The 21487-nt window shown below is 46.4% G+C and overlaps 1 protein-coding gene across 1 annotated transcript in view; it reads right to left on the bottom strand.

The window, feature by feature from the left end:
- LOC143139493 (uncharacterized) overlaps nucleotides 1–7966 on the bottom strand; it is a gene marked incomplete at its 5' end in the record, with an annotated part of 60540 nt that extends 52574 nt beyond the window's left edge. Inside the window, 5 exons of the mRNA XM_076300080.1 lie at nucleotides 2877–2960; nucleotides 6240–6912; nucleotides 7018–7181; nucleotides 7693–7750; nucleotides 7873–7966. Coding sequence (XP_076156195.1) covers nucleotides 2877–2960; nucleotides 6240–6912; nucleotides 7018–7181; nucleotides 7693–7750; nucleotides 7873–7966 — 1073 coding nt within the window. The remainder of the gene's footprint in view (nucleotides 1–2876; nucleotides 2961–6239; nucleotides 6913–7017; nucleotides 7182–7692; nucleotides 7751–7872) is intronic.
- Between the last annotated feature and the right edge of the window lie 13521 nt (nucleotides 7967–21487).

The raw sequence follows: 21487 nt of genomic DNA, 5'->3' as shown, positions 1-21487 counted from the left end.
ATAAGTCCAAGCACATATTGGTTCCAACCATTTCTCTAAACCAGCTGATTCTAATTACAAATCTTCCACCAGGTCAGTGGTCTACTGAAGAAAGTCACCTGTGTTCAGTGAACAGGTAAAACTAACAGGTAGGACTTTTATTTTTCTGAAACTGGATTTACCTTCCTCAGTCAAGTCAAGTCAAGTTTATTTATATAGCGCATTTCATACGCAGGTCCTTCAATGTGCTTTACATAAACAAAAGCAAACAGTAATAGCAAATAAAAGCATAGAAAGGCAATAGTCAAAGAATAGTTTAAAAAGTAAAGATAATAATACAAAAGAAAACAGGCCCTTTACAACCGCATCAGAGAGCCAGTACTGTCAGACATCAAGAGCAGATCTCACCCAAGGGTGCGTTTCCCAAAATCATAGTTGCCAACTAAGTGGGGGGGTGGGGGTGGGGGGTCAGAGGACAGGGCATCACTGGTCATCACTGCTGCCTGAGGTAACCAGGAAGCTGGCATACAGCTGATGCAAATTCAGCAGGCTAGCTCCCCTTACACGGATTTATGGCCCTTTCCATTAGACTCGTAAATCATCGTACGCCCACCCGTACAACATGTACAAATGAGTTGCTAGCGCGAACGCTGGGGTTTGTAGTCTTTTTGGGAAGAACATGGATGCCACCAGGGCAGCAGCTGTCTCGTTGGTGCTGAACATTGGTCTAGAACACGCGAACACGTCCCTCATTCTCCCTTACTGGGTATGGTCAATGTGAATTAATAATAAAAAACATTTTTAGTAACTCAATTTCGCCTATTTCAATTTCAACAAGTGCTGTCGCGTTTCTCTCGAGCCACAAGGGGCATTAGCAGGAGGTTAGTCATTGTTATTGTTTTGTGCTACATGTAGCCTCTAGCTAACCGGCTGGAAAACAAATCGTTACATTGTATTGCACGCACAGCAAGACTGCAATGCATGAATTGGTGACCGGATTGAAGCAGCAATGTAATCTAGTGTGTAGTCTAGTGTTCTCAATGGAGATGGAGTTCTGCGCAGTCTAGAACTAGGCTTAATCCATGTATGGGGAACTCTGATAATACACTAGTTGCTCAATAACAGCAGCTAAAGCTAAAGCAAGATGGCTTCAGTTATAAGATGATTGATTCCGACATGATACATGGGATACATTGTGGTCTCAATCTGCAGATAAACTTAATACTCTGAGAGGAGGGAGGGAGGGAGGAAGGGATGGGAAGAGAAGTCCTCTCCTCTCCCTCCCTCCCTCCTCCCCCATCCATCCCTCCTCTCCTCCCCCCTCCCATCTCTTCCTCTCTCTTCCTCCTCTCTCCTCTCCTCCCTCTGCTCCTCCCCTCATCCTCTCTCCTCCTCTCCTCCCCTTATCCTCTCCTCCTCCTCCACCCTCCTCCCTCCTCTCCTCCCCTCATCCTCCCTCCTCCTCTCTCCTCTCCTCCCCTCATCCATCTCTCCTCCTCTCCTCCATCTCTCCTCTTCCATCTCTCCTCCACCCTCCTCCCTCCTCCTCCATCCCTCCCTCCTCTACATCTCTCCCCCTCCTCCTCTCCTCTCCCCTCATCCTCCACCCCATTGTATGAGCCCACCCAAAATGGGTTACTTCATCACAAGGGAACTCGTTAGTGTGTGAGGGGAATCGGGTGAGTGTGTGAGGTGAGTCGGGTGAGTGTGTGTGTGAGGGGAGTCGGGTGAGTGTGTGAGAGGACGCCGGTGAGTGTGTGTGTGAGGGGAGTCGGGTGAGTGTGTGTGTGAGGGGAGTCGGGTGAGTGTGTGTGTGAGGGGAATCGAGTGAGTGTGTGAGGGGAGTCGGGTGAGTGTGTGTGTAGGGGAGTTGGGTGAGTGTGTGCGGGGAATCGGGTGAGTGTGTGAGGGGAATCGGGTGAGTGTGTGAGGGGAATCAGGTGAGTGTGTGAGGGGAATCGGGTGAGTGTGTGAGGTGAGTCGGGTGAGTGTGTGTGTGAGGGGAGTCGGGTGAGTGTGTGAGAGGACGCCGGTGAGTGTGTGTGTGAGGGGAGTCGGGTGAGTGTGTGTGTGAGGGGAATCGAGTGAGTGTGTGAGGGGAGTCGGGTGAGTGTGTGTGTAGGGGAGTTGGGTGAGTGTGTGCGGGGAATCGGGTGAGTGTGTGAGGGGAATCGGGTGAGTGTGTGAGGGGAATCGGGTGAGTGTGTGAGGGGAATCGGGTGAGTGTGTGAGGGGAATCGGGTGAGTGTGTGTGTGAGGGGAGTTGGGTGAGTGTGTGTGTGAGGGGAGTTGGGTGAGTGTGTGTGTGAGGGGAGTTGGGTGAGTGTGTGTGTGAGGGGAGTTGGGTGAGTGTGTGAGGGGACGCCGGTGAGTGTGTGAGGGGACGCCGGTGAGTGTGTGTGTGAGGGGACGCCGGTGAGTGTGTGTGTAAGGGATCACGGGTGAGTGTGTGATGGGAGTTGTCAATGTGTGAAGGCTGCACACACACCGCTCATTCCAGTGAGACACTCCATTCCAGAGGGGAGGAGGGCATGGGCTAGTTAGAAGTATGTGATATGATTGAAGTATGTCTGTGTGTGTGTGTGTGGGTGTGTTTCAGATAGCTATAGGAGTGTGTGTGTGTGTATATATATAGATATTTTGAATTTCCCCTTGGGGATCAATAAAGTATCTATCTATCTATCTATCTATCTATCTATCTATCTATATAAGAGTCTGTGTGTGTTTTAGAATTGTGTGTGTATGTGTGTTTCAGATAGATATAGGAGTTTATGTGTGTGTGTGTGTTTTACAATGTTTAAATGAGCCAGGTTTGAGAGGTTAGGAGGGGTTCAGGGAACAGAAACTATTTTAGGTCTCCCTCTCTCACAATCACACACACACAAACCTCTCAGTACCTGGAGGGCCAGTTGATGTGGGAGTGAGTGTTGCTGTCGGAGTCTTGAACGAGACTCCAGTCGCTTTGGGACAGAGTCGCCAAGCTACAGGACAATGGCACAGGTCAGACGCCCACACTCAGTGTCAAAGAGGTGTGTGTGTGTGTGTGTGTGTGTGTGTGTGTGTGTGTGTGTGTGTGTGTGTGTGTTTGATGTGGCTGTGTGGGTGTGGGTTTGCCGTGATTGTGTGTGTGTGGATGTGTGTGTGTGCTTGTAGCACAATAAACATTGTTGTTATTCAAGGTTGCTTAACATATGCTACCAATACTGCCTGCACCAATACTGCCTACTGCCTCCACCAATACTGCCTACTGCCTGCACCAATACTGCCTGCACCAATACTGCCTACTGCCTGCACCAATACTGCCTACACCAATACTGCCTGCACCAATACTGCCTGCACCAATACTGCCTACCCTGCACCAATACTGCCTACTGCCTGCACCAATACTGCCTGCACCAATACTGCCTACTGCCTGCACCAATACTGCCTGCACCAATACTGCCTACTGCCTCCACCAATACTGCCTACTGCCTGCACCAATACTGTCTGCACCAATACTGTCTGCACCAATACTGCCTACTGGCTGCACCAATACTGTCTGCACCAATACTGCCTACTGCCTGCACCAATACTGCCTACTGCCTGCACCAATACTACCTGCACCAATACTGCCTACTGCCTGCACCAATACTGCCTGCACACACATCGTGTTCATGATTTGGCTTAAACCCTCCAGCTGGCCATAGATGGCACATATGTCTATATACCCCTCCGTCTGTCCATATGCCCCTCCTTCTGAACGTACCCCTCTGTCTGAACCTCTGAACATACCCCACCATCTGAACATACCCCACCATCTGAACATACCCCACCATCTGAACGTGCTCATTATGTTAAAGGAGAAGTACGGTGATCTTTCACGTGGATCTCATTTTCTTGAGGTCATCGAGTACTGTCGGTATGAAAAAAAAAAAAAATCGGTTTTACCATGCTAGCTCGAGTTGCCGAGCAACAGCTTCCAGGCAGCTAGGATGCTACACTCTGGGGGCATGTTCATGAGCCCCCATGTTCATGCCCCCAGAATGTAGCTGGCCCTGGCTGCAGCAACTTGAGCTAGCTAAAACTTACCTTTACTGTTGGTATGGAAAAAAAGAAAACAGAGATCTATGTGAAAAAACGCAGGATTTCTCCTTTAAACTGTGATGGTAAACTCACCGTTGTCTGGTGAGGGTGTGTGATGTTAAACTCACCGTTGTCTGGTGAGGGTGTGTGAGGGTGTGTGATGTTACTCACCGCTGTCTGGTGAGGGTGTGTGATATTACCGTTGTCTGGTGAGGGTGTGTGAGGGTGTGTGTGATTTTACCGCTGTCTGGTGAGGGTGTGTGTGATGTTACCGTTGTCTGGTGAGGGTGTGTGTGATGTTACCGTTGTCTGGTGAGGGTGTGTGATGTTACTCACCGCTGTCTGGTGAGGGTGTGTGATGTTACCGTTGTCTGGTGAGAGTGTGTGAGGGTGTGTGTGATGTTACCGCTGTCTGGTGAGGGTGTGTGTAATGTTACCGTTGTCTGGTGAGGGTGTGTGTGACGTTACCGTTGTCTGGTGAGGGTGTGTGATGTTACCGTTGTCTGGTGAGGGTGTGTGATGTTACTCACCGCTGTCTGGTGTTACCGTTGTCTGGTGAGGGTGTGTGATGTTACTCACCGCTGTCTGGTGAGGGTGTGTGAGGGTGTGTGTGATGTTACCGCTGTCTGGTGAGGGTGTGTGATGTTACTCACGGTTGTCTGGTGAGGGTGTTTGATGTTAAACTCACCGCTGTCTGGTGAGGGTGGTGAGGGTGTGTGGTGTTAGGGTGTGTGATGTTACTCACCCCTGACTGGTGAGGGTGTGTGATGTTAGGGTGTGTGATGTTAAACTCAGCCCTGTCTGCTGAGGGTGTGTGATGTTACTCACCCCTGTCTGGTGAGGGTGTGTGAGGGTGTGTGATGTTTAGGGTTGGGTATCGTTTGGGTTTTATCCGATACCGGTGCTAAATCGATACTTTTAAAACGGTGCCGAAACGGTGCCTGAACCGGTACTTTGTTTTTAAAATGTTTTAAATTAAAATGGCCTAAAGCATGAATTGCTTTTTTTTTTATTGATAAGACAAATTTGAACATGAAATGGAACTGTTATATTTAATTTACTATCAATATCTCATTGCTCCTACGAATAATACAATTAAATGTTAAAACAGCTTGCCATGCATGCACACACAATGGTAAGCTCTGCTTTCAAGTTTACCCAGTGTAGGCGGTTTGCCATAAGGTATTGTTAAAACCGCTTGCCATAAAACTGCCAGGTCATGGACAACGGCATTTGCAAGCAAGCTAATCTAACAGGGACTACTTTCCAGATAATTCAGTGTGTTCCCAAATGCATCAAGAAATGTCATGTCTTAACCCATAACACGCAGTAGTTTTGAACATGTTAGGCTACATGTCGGGGTTGAAGTGTTTAGATTCCCAGTGCTAGCCTAGTAGACATTTTAACAGCAACTATGGCTATGCGCTAAGTTAACACCAGTCAGCTGAGTTTAATTAGCGATAACGTACGGAGATGGTTTAGCCTCTTTGACAGCTCAGTGACATCAGGTATGTAACCTACATATTTATTTTTTTGCCAGCTAACTTTTAACATGATCTTCATATTCATTGTGATGCTATATGGGCCTCGTGCACATGAAAGATTAATATCATGCCATAACACACCGTGAAATAAAGTTTTCACCTTACAACTTTGCTGATAACATTTCAAATAAATGTCTGTTAGTGAATTATCAAGGATATTGTGTAACGTATACTGTTGATGTTGTTTCATAGCCTTTTGCTTGTGTGTAGTTAGGCCCACTGCTAGATTTTGACAGGAGCTCGCGATATCGCTTTAAAGTAAGCTACTTTGGGCTCATGCAAGCTGTCACTGTCCACTCGCCTATGTGGTGCTTCCCTCTGGTTTATACATCCAGTGTTTATCATATGTTAGCTAACTGTATCTGGATGTGTTGCTATCAGAGCAAGACGTTAGAGATGGTGCATGACATGCAGTGATGGCTCGTATAAAGAAAAAAAACGCTATTTAAGCACCGAAATGAGGCACCGAAATCCACGTTGTTATTCGATGCAGTTACTACCATTTGCGTTGGCACCGGTGCCATATTAGAACCGTGTTTCGGTGCCCAACCCTAGTGATGTTAAACTCACCCCTGTCTGCTGAGGATGTTGTCATGTTAGGGTGTGTGATGTTAGGGTGGTGAGGATGTTGTGAGGGTGTGTGACGTCACTCACCCCTGTCTGCTGAGGATGTTTTGCGCCTGCTGCTCTATGAACAGGTCCCCGGGGGAGATGCCCTGGCGCGTGGCGGGGAGTGATGCCCGCCTAGCCGTGCGCGGAGAGCTGGGCACCGCCGCCACCCCTCTGCCCAGTGTCGTCTCCATGGCGACGGGCGCATCCTCCGGTGGTGGCTGGCGCGTGCGGCTTCCGCGTCTTTGGTTCTCCACGTTCAGCACGCGCTCGCGCTCAGAGAACGAGCCTCGTCTTCCTCTCTCAGGTGGGAGGGGTTCCACTGGGGTAGGGTCAGGATTGGCCGGCATGAACACACGCCCCACGCCCGATTGGCTGTACTGCGGGCGACTCCTCTCATCGCCGCGGCTACGCGCCTCCTCGTCCTCCTGGGCTTGGCTCCTCCCCTCCCTGCGTGAGCGCGACTGGCGAGGATGGCGTTCTGGCTCCGCCTCCTGGTCCAGGAGGATTCCATAGCGCTCCGAGAGCTGGCGGCGGCGTTCTGCCTTGTACCGCGCGATCCTCTCGGCCTTGGTGCTCCCCACCAGAGCTGGGATCGCGTCCGAGGGCGCCCCCTGCTGAATAGACCCTTGCTGAGAGGAACCGGCGGGCTCCCCGCGGTTCCGAGCACGAGACTGACGGTCTGTAGTGGAACCCTCATCGCCAGCGTAACACCGCACTAGAAGAGAAGAGGAGAGAGAGAGGGAGTCAGGGGAGTAAAACACAATCTTTTCCTCCATCTTCACGCAAGCCTATAAATCCACACAACTTTCCCATAACTTACCCATAATTCCTGGGTCGCATGGGTCTGACGCCCGCATGTAGCGGGGCGTGTCCTCCTCCAACAGCCGATTGGCCACCAGCCCAGGGACGTGTTGCATGCTGGGAACAAGAGCAGGTGGGGCGTCTGCTTCGATTCCCTCTAATCTCCGAGCAATGCGCTCTTTCCTGGGAACAGGAGGTAACACATATAAAAGAGATGATGGAGATGGAGAGAGCCAGTGAACCTGACCTTGAACTTCTGAATATCTAATGTTACCTGTTCATTTCTAACCTTGAACTTCTGAATATCTAATGTTACCTGTTCATTTCTGACCTTGACCTTCTGAATATGTAATGTTACCTGTTCATTTCTGACCTTGACCCTCTGAATATGTAATGTTACCTGTTCATTTCTGACATTGAACTTCTGAATATGTAATGTTACCTGTTCATTTCTGACCTTGAACTTCTGAATATCTAATGTTACCTGTTCATTTCTGACCTTGAACTTTTGAATATGTAATGTTACCTGTTCATTTCTGACCTTGAACTTCTGAATATGTAATGTTACCTGTTCATTTCTGACCTTGACCTTCTGAATATGTAATGTTACCTGTTCATTTCTGACCTTGAACTTCTGAATATGCAATGTTACATGTTCATTTCTGACCTTGAACTTCTGAATATTTAATGTTACCTGTTCATTTCTGATTCACTTGACTTTGTTGTTTCAAAGTGCTTCCGTAGTTCCGAAACTGGAAATGAGGAACAAGAATAAAAATTGAATATATTCCATTTTATCATTATCACCAAAAAAGTAGCAGAACAATAATCACTAGGTAGGTTGGCCTAGCCTTGCAGAGCACACCCTACTCACCCTTGGGTAGGATGGCTCGGAGGTTGGCATCGATATCAGAGGCACTCTTTACTAGTTCAGCCTTATGTGTGGGAGGGCGATCGATCTCAAAACTAGCAAAGGGACAGAGAGAGAGAGAGAAAGAAAGAAAGAAAGAAAGAAAGAAAGAACATAAGGGTTTTCTCTTTCCACTTAAAACTTTCCGTATAAAGATAGCCAACTGTTCCCTTTAAACTGTAGTAAAATGGCTACAAGGCAACTACGTGGGGTATGTGTGTGTGGGATATGTGTGTGTGGGATATGTGTGTGTGGGATATGTGTGTGGGGTGTGACACTGTGATATGAACAAAAGTATTCACTGAGATTTATCGTACTTACTTTTTGTGGAGGCGAGCACTACACACTACACACACACCCCACACACATACCCCACACACACACACACACACAGCCCACACACACCCCACACACATACCCCACACACACCCCACATACACATCCCACACAGCAGCTGTGCAACCCTGTCCTGATCACTAGATCAGAGTGTCAGCTGAGCTGTTATCTAAAGACCGAGACAATATATTTATTGTGCTAATGCAGTGTTTAAATCTGGAGAACGGTTGTTTACATTTAATTTCAACCACCAATCGGAGTCATGGGACATGGCTGACATCATAATGTTGTTACTATACGAGTTAGATATCATAATGTCGTTACTATAAGAGTTAGATATCATAATGTCACTACTATACAAGTTAGATATCATAATGCCGTTACTATACGAGTTAGATATCATAATGCTGTTACTATACAAGTTAGATATCATAATGTCACTACTATATGAGTTATCATAATGTTGTTACCATACAAGTTAAACACTGAACTTATTGTGCAAGTACTTACTTATATAGGGCTACACTGCCAAAGGTCAAATCTCTGATGTGCTTAATGCTTTATCTAAAGACTACTGTCCTTTAATCCTTCCACAGAAGACACATCTTTACGGTGTGCCAACAGGGTCACAACCTAATGTCTGACTCGCACAGAAGACACTTCACTAGTGTGTAGACAGGGTAACATGTAGCACAGAAGACACTTCACTAGCGTGTAGACAGGGTAATATGGAGACACTTCACTAGCGTGTAGGGTAACATGTAGCAGACACTTCACTAGCGTGTAGACAGGGTAATATGAAGACACTTCACTAGTGTGTAGGGTAACATGTAGCAGACACTTCACTAGCGTGTAGACAGGGTAACATGTAGCACAGAAGACACTTCACTAGCGTGTAGACAGGGTAACATCTAGCACAGAAGACACTTCACTAGCATGTAGACAGGGTAATATGGAGACACTTCACTAGCGTGTAGGGTAACATGTAGCAGACACTTCACTAGCATGTAGACAGGGTAACATGTAGCACAGAAGACACTTCACTAGCGTGTAGACGGGGTAACATCTAGCACAGAAGACACTTCACTAGCGTGTAGACAGGGTAACATCTAGCACAGAAGACACTTCACTAGCGTGTAGACAGGGTAACATGTAGCAGACACTTCACTAGCGTGTAGACAGGGTAACATGTAGCAGACACTTCACTAGCGTGTAGACAGGGTAACATGTAGCAGACACTTCACTAGCGTGTAGACAGGGTAACATGTAGCACAGAAGACACTTCACTAGCGTGTAGACAGGGTAACATGTAGCACAGAAGACACTTCACTAGCGTGTAGACAGGGTAACATGTATAGTACAGAAGACACTTCACTAGCGTGTAGACAGGGTAACATGTATAGTACAGAAGACACTTCACTAGCGTGTAACATGTATGGCACTGAAAGGAGTCATGCCTTCCCCTTTTAATTATTTTAGAACATTCCCTGGGATGCTTTTGTAAAGTCAGTAAGGTGAAGTCAGCATTCACCTTCTTCTCCTGATGTTCTAGCAAAGTCCTGAGAAACCTTTCGGAAAAAAACAGGCTAATTGTGCAGCTGAGCTTTTATTTTGACATTAAATTTTGCATGTATGCTTCTCTCTGATTGGCCAACATCTTTAGGCATCTTCCAGGAGTACTGCTAGATTGTTAATATGGGAGGGAGCATCATAAATGAGAGTGTGTGATGCGCTTTTCTTATTGGCCGGTGCTCTATGACCACTTCCTTTCTACTCCCATCACAGGCTACATGTAGCTTGAAAAGCCTCGCCCACAAAATTTGAGGTTGGTAAGTTCGGTCTGGACCTGGTCCATTGACAAGCCTGTATGAAAACTTGAGAATTGTGCGGACCAATCAAAATGTCCGGGCGGGCTTTATACAATGATGGACAGATGGGCAAAGGTGACTATTCATTCACATGACCCGAGTGCGCTTCGGTTGAATTTGTTTACAGCAAAAAGCCTGTCGCTAGAGAAGCTATTAGATCGCCAGCATGTCTGTTGTACTGATGTTGTGTGCAATGGCATTTTCCCTCCTGTATCGGTTGAAACACACCCCATGATCACGTCCAAATGCTTCGGTTCCAGACGCAAATTCTGAATAGAATTCCGAGTATGGCTACATCCAGCTAACCACAGGCAGGAAAGGAAACACTCAACTTTCTAAATTCCGGTATGTCCCCTAGTCATATGGACATATCTCAGGTGCGTCCCCTAGTAATATTGACATATCTCAGGTGCGTCCCCTAGTCATATTGACATATCTCAGATGCGTCCCCTAGTCATATTGACATATCTCAGGTGCGTCCCCTAGTCATATTGACACGCACCCACACACACGCACCCACACACACGCCCACCCCCCCACACACACAAACACACACAGTAAAGGGGGCTTTCAGGGACGTGGCCTTTCTCCAGGAAATCATAAGGATCACTGGTCATTAGCGTCCTTAAGCTTAGACTAGAGATCTTTTCCGGGATCACACATGCACACACGCGCGCACACACATCCATTAGATGAGGAAAAGGAAGAAAAATCCACATACCTGTGTGATCTTTTCTTGAGGAGAGACGACGCAGACCTGTCGACTGAGATGCCTGCACAGAAATACAACACACAAAGCACACCAGTGACTACAGAAGACCTGTCCACTATGATGCCTGCACAGAAATACAACACACAAAGTACACCAGTTACTACAGAAGCTGACCTTTGGTCATGACCAGAGGACCCCACTGCAAAGACAACATTACGATGGATTTAATATATTTCATACACGGCAATTTGTATATAATATTATTGTAATATATTTGGGATTTAATATATTTCATATACGGCAATTCTTTCAGAGCTTCCTAGCTTTTAGACTGATCGGCACATACTTACTATGCTAGCTTTTAGACTGATCGGCGCATACTTACTATGCTAGCTTTTAGACTGATCGGCGCATACTTACTATGCTAGCTTTTAGACTGATCGGCGTAGAGGAAGTGCACACCTGAAATAAAGTTTATTTTCTCCCGAAAGGAAAGTTAAAAAAGGACGAAAATTTAAGGAATTTTCCTCCACTTGGTCAGAATGGTTTGAGGATCATGAGGATCTATCTATGGAAGAACAAGAGCTTAACATACTGTATGTGACGAACAGGCTGTATGTGATGAACAGGAGCTTAACATGCTGTATGTGATGAACAGGAGCTTAACATGCTGTATGTGATGAACAGGAGCTTAACATGCTGTATGTGACGAACAGGAGCTTAACATGCTGTATGTGACGAACAGGACGAGGCACACGGACATGACGGGAAGAGAGACGCCTCTGGTCTGCATAAAGAGGCATTTGTGATACCAGGAGGTGGCTCGTCATGTCGTCATGTCGTCAAGTACCCTTCTCCGCCTATCTACAGTGTTTGTATTTGGGGCCAAAGGCCTTCTCCTCCTATCCCATGCAGTTCCCACATTCACCTGAAGGGGGCAATACACTAAAGCCACAGGCCAGGCTACACTGCACTGCTGCCACTTTCAATGGGACAGAAACGTGAGGCTCACAAGCAGCTCCTCTGCTTAAGTCCATCTGTCCAAACTAAATAATGCCTTATCAACGAGGCCTGAGGTTGGTATGGGCCCATGATGTCCATCTGAGTCCAAACTAAATAATGCCTTATCAACGAGGCCTGAGGTTGGTATGGGCCCATGATGTCCATCTGAGTCCAAACTAAATAATGCCTTATCAACGAGGCCTGAGGTTGGTATGGGCCCATGATGTCCATCTGAGTCCAAACTAAATAATGCCTTATCAACGAGGCCTGAGGTTGGTATGGGCCCATGATGGTGAATGTGCTGGGAGTGGACCTGTGTTGCTGAATGCGATAGATCAATAGATTGATAGATCGATAGATAGATAGATTGATTGATAGATCTATAGATATAAAGAGAGACATAGAGATATATAGATAGATAGATAGATAGATAGATAGATAGATAGATATATATATATAGAGAGAGAGAGGGAGAGAGATAGAGATAGATATATACTGCATTTATCCCAGGGAAATGTAGGCATCCAGTAGCTTATATCACACACACATACAACACAAGAAAAACACAACTCTACAAGAATGAAAATACAGTCAAGAGTTGATGACAGTCTATCCACCAGATTTCAGATTCCAGGCAGGAAACTAGTAGCCTGGAGATTCCAGACCCAAATCCGAATTCCCTGCCTGAACTAAGGACTGCTCCGACAGTGTATTCTTTTAAAATCAGACTTAAAACACATTTATTCTCACAAGCTTTTAACTAGGCTTTTAAGGTTATTTAAGTAATTTAATTGTAATTTAATTGAATCTTGTAAGGCTATTTAAGTAATGTAAAAGTAATTTAATCTAACTTTTTATTATTTATTATTATTATTATAATATAATTATTTTTAATTATTTGACATTTTTTATTCACTTATTATATTTTAATGTCCATCTTTTTATGTTTATCTAGTTTATCTTTATTGTTTGGTCATGTCATGTTTGTTGTGTTCTTCTCTTTCTTGTGGATAACGTTGGGTCTGTGCCCGTCACATGAAATGTGCTATAGAAATAAAGTTCACTTACTCACTTAGTGGCTATTAGGGACTGTGTTGGTGACTGTAAGTGACCATGTTAATGATCGTGTTAGGGACTGTGTTGGTGATTATGTTAATGATTGTGTTAGGGACTGTGTTGGTGATTATGTTAGTGTGACTGTTAATGATCGTGTTAGGGACTGTGTTGGTGATTATGTTAGTGTGACTGTTAATGATCGTGTTAGGGACTGTGTTGGTGATCATGTTAGTGTTTATGTTAGGATTTGTGTTGGTGATTATGTTAATGATTGTGTTAGGGACTGTGTTTAGGGTGTATCTTCTAAGATATGCATATTCTAACTAAGATGGTAGTCTTTGCGTGTGACCAAATATCCATAAGTGAATAAACTGACACCATTGCACACGATCACACAGAAAGAAACACTCAGTCATACACACAGAACACAAGTCACTGTCAGGGATTTCAGGCCACATTAGCTGAATTGTGGGTAAGTCTGTAGGCAGGGAATTATGGGGTGTCGTTGGTGTCGGGTTGCTGATTGGGGGGGGCACATGGGGGGCAGATAGCGTTGCAGTCTGTTGAGGCGAGAACACGGTGGGGGAAGGGTGGTGCCCAGCTGATGTAGCCTGAACCGGTGCACCATGGGTGGGTATGACCCAGGGGAGGGAAGGGTGGTGCCCAGCTGATGTAGCCTGGATCAGTGCACCATGGGTGGGTATGACCCCGCACAAGACTGGGGCCGGGGATACACCCGCCTGGTGGGGGGGGACAGGATAGCAGGGGGGGGTGGAGGATGGAGGGAATGAGCAAATATGAGAGAGAGAGAGAGAGAGAGAGAGAGAGAAAGAAAGAAAGAAAGAGAGATGAAGAGAGGAGAGAGATGAAGAGAGGAGAGAGAGAGACAGTAGAAAGCAAGAGAGAAAGAAAGAAAGAAAGAGAGAGAGAGAGAGAGAGAGAGAGAGAGAGAGAGAGAGAGAGAGAGAGAGAGAGAAGTGTTTGGGTTACGGAAACGGACAGTGTTAAACGGGCAGAAGGGAGGACGGGGTTTTCTAAAAATACAGATGAAAAATAGGCTGCTGAGAATCTGCCGTTCATGACACTGCACGTGTTGCACACACACACCTCAAGCCTCCTTTCCCAGACACACACACACACACACACACACCAGAGAGAGACACACAGATATGTTAAAGGTTGTATCAGCGATTTCAGGCCCAAAAAAGGCCCAAACATAAATTATCACATTCATCTAATCTTTCCTAACGATCCGGTATTGCCTGCCCCATAAGCAGGCCGTCAAAAAAATGCGTCTCTGTAGGCAGGCTAGGCTCCGAGATCTGTACACAAAAACAATTGCTACCAACAAGAGTTGGCAACCCACTCAAAGGCAAAATAAAGTGTTTCAACCAATAACCAACGAGATGCGCGTTTAGGAGAGTTTTAATTGCACAGGAGGGAGGGGGAGGGAGTAGCGAGCTACCTCTCTGTTTTGTTTGAACATCAACAGAAGTGACGTATCCCCGCTATCGCTGATACAACCTTTAATGTCCCTTTGGGAGTGTGGGGGTGTGTGAGGGAGAACGTGTGTATGGCCTGTTGTATTCGTCTTTGTGTGTATTTATGAAATCTCTAATAGACAGAATGAACAGGAGTTTTGCTCAGCCACCCAAACAGACTGACCCAGCACTGAATCTGTCAATCAATAGGGCTCCCCGGCAACTGCCCCCCCCCCCCCAACCGTCCCATCAGGTCACTCCCCCAGTAACCATGCCAACAGTCAATCAATCAATCAGCTGGGTCTGCACAGATGCTCCAAAAAACAGCACAAACTATGCACACACACACACACACACACACTCCAAACAAATATAAGTGTACTCATAAACTTAGACACCCTGGCAACATACACCAAGATTAGATTTTCAAAACGGCACAACAGTTCACAAGTGTACATGTAGATCCAACTCTTGTGAAAACAAGACATGTAAACTCACAAACAAATAAAGGCAAAACAAGACATGTAAACGCACAAACAAATAAAGGTAGCCTTACCTTGCTCAAAAAACTTGACATGTTCCAGGTAAGTAGCCACCCATGGGTTATGCAGCATTTTTGTATTTAAGAAATGCAAGCACACACACACACACACACACTCACAAAGACATACACACACAGGCGCTCAGAGACACTGTGAGGTCCCAACGACAAAGGCAAACTAGCACAGTGAATAGCGTACACACACACACACACACACACACTGAGAGGAGGAAAGAGGAATCACAGTGCACACAGCAAACACCAGCACAGTCGAGCGCTGACCACCAGCAGACACTAATAGATGTGTGTGTGTGTGTGTGTGTGTGTAAGTGGCAAAAGCAGCTCAGATGGAGTAATCAGATTACAGGCAGAAATTAGCCAGGATGATAAAACAGCGGAACAGGGATTGGAGGAGCAGGACAGAGAGAGAGAGAGAGAGAGAGAGAGAGAGGGGGGGGGGGGGGGGAGGGAGAGAGAGAGAGAGAGAGAGGGGGGGGGGGAGGGAGAGAGAGAGAGAGAGAGAGAGGGGGGGAGGGAGAGAGAGAGAGAGAGAGAGAGAGAGAGAGAGAGAGAGAGAGATAATGTGTGGGTGAGTGTGTGAAAGTGAGTGAGTGTGTGTGTGCGGCAGAGGGACAGAAAAATATACAACCTACATGGACAGTGTGAGTGAGTGAGTGAGTGTGTATAAGTATATATACTCTTTTGATCCCGTGAGGGAAATTTGGTCTCTGCATTTATCCCAATCCGTGAATTAGTGAAACACACACAGCACACAGTGAACACACTGGCTACACACACACAATCCCGGCGCAGTGAGCTGCCTGCAACAGCAGCGGCGCTCGGGGAGCAGTGAGGGGTTAGGTGCCTTGCTCAAGGGCACTTCAGCCGTGCCTACTGGTCGGGGTTCGAACCGGCAACCCTCCGGTTACAGGTCCGAAGTGCTAACCAGTAGGCCACGGCTGCCCTAAGTGTGTGTGTATGTGTGCGTGTGTGTGTGCGTGTGCGTGTGTGTTAGGATCCTGGACGCTAACAGGCTTAAGAAGTCATAGTATGCAATGTGCACAATGGGGAGGTCAACATTACCCACTTTCTCTTTCTGCCACATAGACACACATGCAATCACTTTCCCCCTGTCTCGGCTCAAATACACACTGTGGACACACACACACACATACACACACACACACACACACACACTTCCAAGTGCAGAACTGACCACAACCCATTTGCAAGTGATCACCTTTAAAAGGACCCCATGTTCAGTTATTTGTGACCATCTGCAGGGCTCCAGACTAACTTTTCACAATGGTTGCACTGATGCGCCTAACTTGACCTAGCTAGCCTCAGTATGCTAACTTTTTTATTTAGGTGCACCAGCACTCACCTCTAAAGCACAGTCTGACCTAGCTAGCCTCAGTATGCTAACAGCACAGTCTGACCTAGCTAGCCTCAGTATGCTAACAGCACAATCTGACCTAGCTGGCCTCAGTATGCTAACAGCACAGTCTGACCTAGCTAGCCTCCGTATGCTAACAGCACAGTCTGACCTAGCTAGCCTCCGTATGCTAACAGCACAGTCTGACCTAGCTAGCCTCCGTATGCTAACAGCACAGTCTGACAGGGCTAGCCTCAGTATGCTAACAGCACAATCTGACCTAGCTGGCCTCAGTATGCTAACAGCACAGATTGACCTAGCTGGCCTTACGGCTCCCACACACAGCTGCGTTCCGTCAACGCATTCCAGTGGGTGTTCCCGACGGTAGCTATACAAATGACTTGAAGTAAAACAGTAATGTGATTGGTTGGTGCCGTCCGTAGATTGGCTTGATTGGCCGGTGCAGTCTGTCGGTGCAGCAACAGCTGAACTCCTCAACGCGAGCAGCGGGAGAAACGCGACGCGACGGACCCACAATTCAGTTCGGCAACGGATCACGTGAGCCCATTTAAAGTGAATGGGATGCGTCTCCAGCAACGCGATGCACGCAGCTGTGTGTGGGAGCCGTCAGTATGCTAACAGCACAGTCTGACAGAGCTAGCCTCAGTATGCTAACAGCATAGTCTGAGACAGGGGTCAACAACCTTTTCTCTTAAAAGGGCCATTTTTTTTACCAGAAATAAAAATAATTCTGTCAAAATATTTAGGGTAAGCCAGGGAGCCACTGGGGAGGAGCTAAAGGGCCGCATGTGGCCCTCAAGCCGCAGGTTGCCTCAATATGCTAACAGTACAGCCACACGCTAACAGCACAGCCACACGCTAACAGCACAGCCACACGCTAACAGCACAGCACACGCCAACAGCACAGCCACACGCTAACAGCACAGCCACACGCTAACAGCACAGCCACACGCTAACAGCAGTCTGAGAGTGAGCTTCAGCCACACACTAACAGTAACACGAGACGCTAGTGGCACACTCTCCAGAGGAATGCTGGGATGGAGAAACCAGGAGGAGCACTGAACACACACACGCACACAAAGAAATGTTTCAATCAGACAAGCACCGGCGTGTTTCTCTTCCCTTCACAGGCATGCACATTTACTCCAGAAACCAGCGAAACGGCTGGGGGCAGCCGTGGCCTACTGGTTAGCACTTCAGACCTGTAACCATAGGGTTGCCGGTTCGAACCCCGATCAGTAAGCACGGCTGAAGTTCCCTTGAGCAAGGCACCTAACCCCTCACTGCTCCCCGATCGCTGCTGTTTGAGCAGGCAGCTCACTGCGCCGGGATTATTGTGTGAATTACCTCACTGTGTGTACACTGTGTGCTGTGTGTGTTTCACTAATTCACGGATTGGGATAAATTCAGAGACCACATTTCCCTCACAGGATCAAAAGAGTATATATACTATACTTTATATATACTCTGCTCTCCCTAGCACTCTCTCTCTCACACACACACGTTACTAGATCACCATTACACTTTGCCAGACTTTCTCTCTCTCACACACACACACACACCAATGTTTACACCAGATGAACTATTTCTCCATATCAGTGCAACACCCTCTCTTTCTTTCTGTCAGTCTCTCTCACCCACAGACACACTCTCTCACACACACACACCTCCTACTTCCATACAGACGCCCCAATAAGGCAACAAGTAATCTGACTGGCAGCAAGACTCTGTGTGGGAGTGGTCAAGTTGTGTTTATTCTGCAGTGTAATCATGCGCACATACTCATGGACTCTCACTCTTCCTACCGCCCTCCCTCCTTCACTCTACCTCTCCCTCCCTCCTTCACTAACTATCTCTCTCTCTTTCTACCTCTCCCTCCCTCCTTCACTAACTCTATCTCTCTCTCTTTCTACCTCCCTCCCTCCTTCACTAACTATCTCTCTCTCGACTCCATGTTTCTGTCTCTTTCACCGTCATCCATCACTACGCCAGTTCCTGTTCTGACTGGACACACACACACACGCGCAAATATGAATGTTTACACACAACTGCGTGTGCATGCACATGCACACACACACACACACACACACACACACAAGCACACACACAGGTATACAAACACACATACAAACACACATGCAAGTATATGAATGTTTACACAACTGTGTGTGCATGCACACACACACACACGGGTATACAAACACACACTCGTATACACACATACAAACACACACACACACACACACAGATTTTACAGTCTCCCTGTTTGTTGCAGTCTCACATGGAGCTCGTCAAAAATAAATTCACAAGATACACCACCCCTTCACACACACACACACCACCCCTTCACACACACCCACACCACCCCTTCACACACACACCCACACACACCACCCCTTCACACACACACACACACACACACACACACACACCACCCCTTCACACACACACACACACACACACACCACCCCTTCACACACAAACACACACACACACACACACACCCACACACACCACCCCTTCACACACAAACACACACACACACACACACCCACACACACCACCCCTTCACACACACACACCCACACACACCACCCCTTCACACACACACACACACCACCCCTTCACACACACACACACACACACCTTCACACACACACACACACACACACACACCTTCACACACACACACACACACACACACACCACCCCTTCACACACCACCCCTTCACACACACACACACACACACACCACCCCTTCACACACACACACACACACACAAATAACCTTTCCTTCACCTCCCCAGAGCAGGAATAGCGTGTATGTGTGGGAGGAGCCATGTACCATGTGCCATGTTGTTTGCGTTTATGTTTATGTTTATGTTTATCTCCGTCTGCCGGCGCGCCTGAATGTCTGTCTGTGCAGAGTAGAGAGAGCAGACACCAACACACACACACTCACACACTCACCAACACTCACACTCACACACTCACCAACACACACACACTCACCAACACACTCACACACTCACCAACACACTCACACACTCACCAACACACACACACTCACCAACACACTCACACACTCACCAACACACACACACTCACCAACACACTCACACACTCACCAACACACACACACTCACCAACACACTCACACACTCACCAACACACACACACTCACACACTCACCAACACACTCACACACTCACACACCTGAATGTCTGTCTGTGCAGAATTTAGAGAGCAGACACCAACATAAACACACTAAGACAGACAGAGCGGTAAAGTGGACACCACTTCTACACACACACACACACACACACACACACCACCCCTTCACACACACACACACACACACACACCACCCCTTCACACACAAACACACACACACCCACACACACCACCCCTTCACACACACACACACACACACACACACACACCCACACTTCTACATTACAGGAACTGGCAACACAAAGTATGAATACACCCATTACACAGATGGATTATGGGTAACTGTGGGCAGCCATGGTTAACCGTGTTTATATCCAAGACAACACGGGAGTATACCGTACAGCAGTGTTTCCCAAACTTTTTTTCTGGTGACCCACTTTTTAAAAATGACAGACCATCACGACCCATTTCACTTCAGATCTAACATGCAACCACCAATATTGTTTTAGGCCACAGGTTCTCAAACTTTTACATGCCCCCCCTAACCATTCTACAGTGCCATATGTATACGCAGTGGTGGAATGTAACGAAGTACAAATACTTCGTTACTGTACTTAAGTAAATATTCCACGTATTTGTACTTTACTTAAGTAGAATTTATAGTGCATACTTTTGACTTTTACTTCGTTACATTTTACAGCAATTATCTGTACTTTTACTTCGATACATTTTTACAACACCATCGTTCCTTTTTACGATACATTTTATGATCAGATTTTGTTTCTCTTTGACAAACACGTTTGTTTTACCAGGGGGCGGGGTTGCTACCACAGACTCTGGAGCGCTACGTGCCCAGCTTCTAAATCTTTGAAACATAAGCTTCTAGTCTAGACCAGGCAAAGCGTGAGCTTGTAGCCATCTGCATTCGGTAGGCTATATTCACCCGACCCATGGCTACACTGGACATGCAACTGTGTTCTGTGCCTTTCTCTGTCTGTTATCTGCAGCGTTAGGGCCTCCTCTCCGATGACATTGCTATCCGCGGATCAGCGAAGTTACAGGCTATGCCCATGCTTCTGTCACACGTCTGATCATTTGCGGCACAAATGAATGGTAGACTATTATAGAACCGCTGGCCGAAAAAAACGTAGCATTTTCCAGATTAGGACATATTTCTTAATTGTGTGTGATCAAATAAAGAGCCTACAATTGGGGGGGGTAGAAATGTGAGCGCTCATTCAATGTCTATGTGCGTCTGCGCAAGTGAAACTGAACCTAATCATAAAGACACCTTTCTCAGCAACTTTTCTGTTCAATCAGCAGAATTGGCATTACGATCCACCCGACGTTTCCCTGGTCTACCCCGTTAAACTTCAGGCTCTCATGTTTTGCTGAATGATATACTCAGCAGATCACCCTAGTAGATAACCAGAATTACAGTCTCTAGAATATATAGCCTAACCTAAAACTAGCTTAATTAAAATACCACAGCCCATACTATTTTTTCTTTTAGAATATAGATATTAAGTGAATAAATCATTATGCAAATACTTTTACTTTTAATACTTAAAGTACATTTAAAAGCAGGTACTTTTTACTTTTACTTAAGTAGGGTTGTCATTGTGGTACTTTTACTTTTACTAAAGTAAATATTTCTCTGTGTATTTGTACTTTTACTTAAGTACTGAGATTCAGTACTTCCTCCACCACTGTGTATACGTAATAGCGTATATATACTAAGGCTGTGTATTGATGTGACAAGCTATGTTGTTGTAAGAATGTGAAATGAATACATTTCAGAATAAGAGGCTTTTGCGCAATAGCCAAAAGATAATATAGTTTGCGAGGTGGAAAACAAGAGGAAATAATAGCTTTTAAAATGTCCATTTAAATTGTAGCATTGTAGCCTTATATAATGCATTGGTGTGCATTTTAAATCCGAAATAATAAGGAATGTGAGGAGGCTGCTATTAACTTTAAAGAGTGCATCTACAATCGAAAATATCAGCCTAT

This window comes from Alosa pseudoharengus, unplaced genomic scaffold (assembly GCF_046254945.1).
Source record: "Alosa pseudoharengus isolate Yale_2024_CS ecotype anadromous, Long Island Sound unplaced genomic scaffold, YU_APseudo_1.1 YU_APseudo_1.1_scf_22, whole genome shotgun sequence".
NCBI lineage: Eukaryota > Metazoa > Chordata > Actinopteri > Clupeiformes > Clupeidae > Alosa > Alosa pseudoharengus.
Note: the sequence above shows the minus strand (reverse complement) of the source record. Positions and strands in the feature narration are given on the sequence as shown.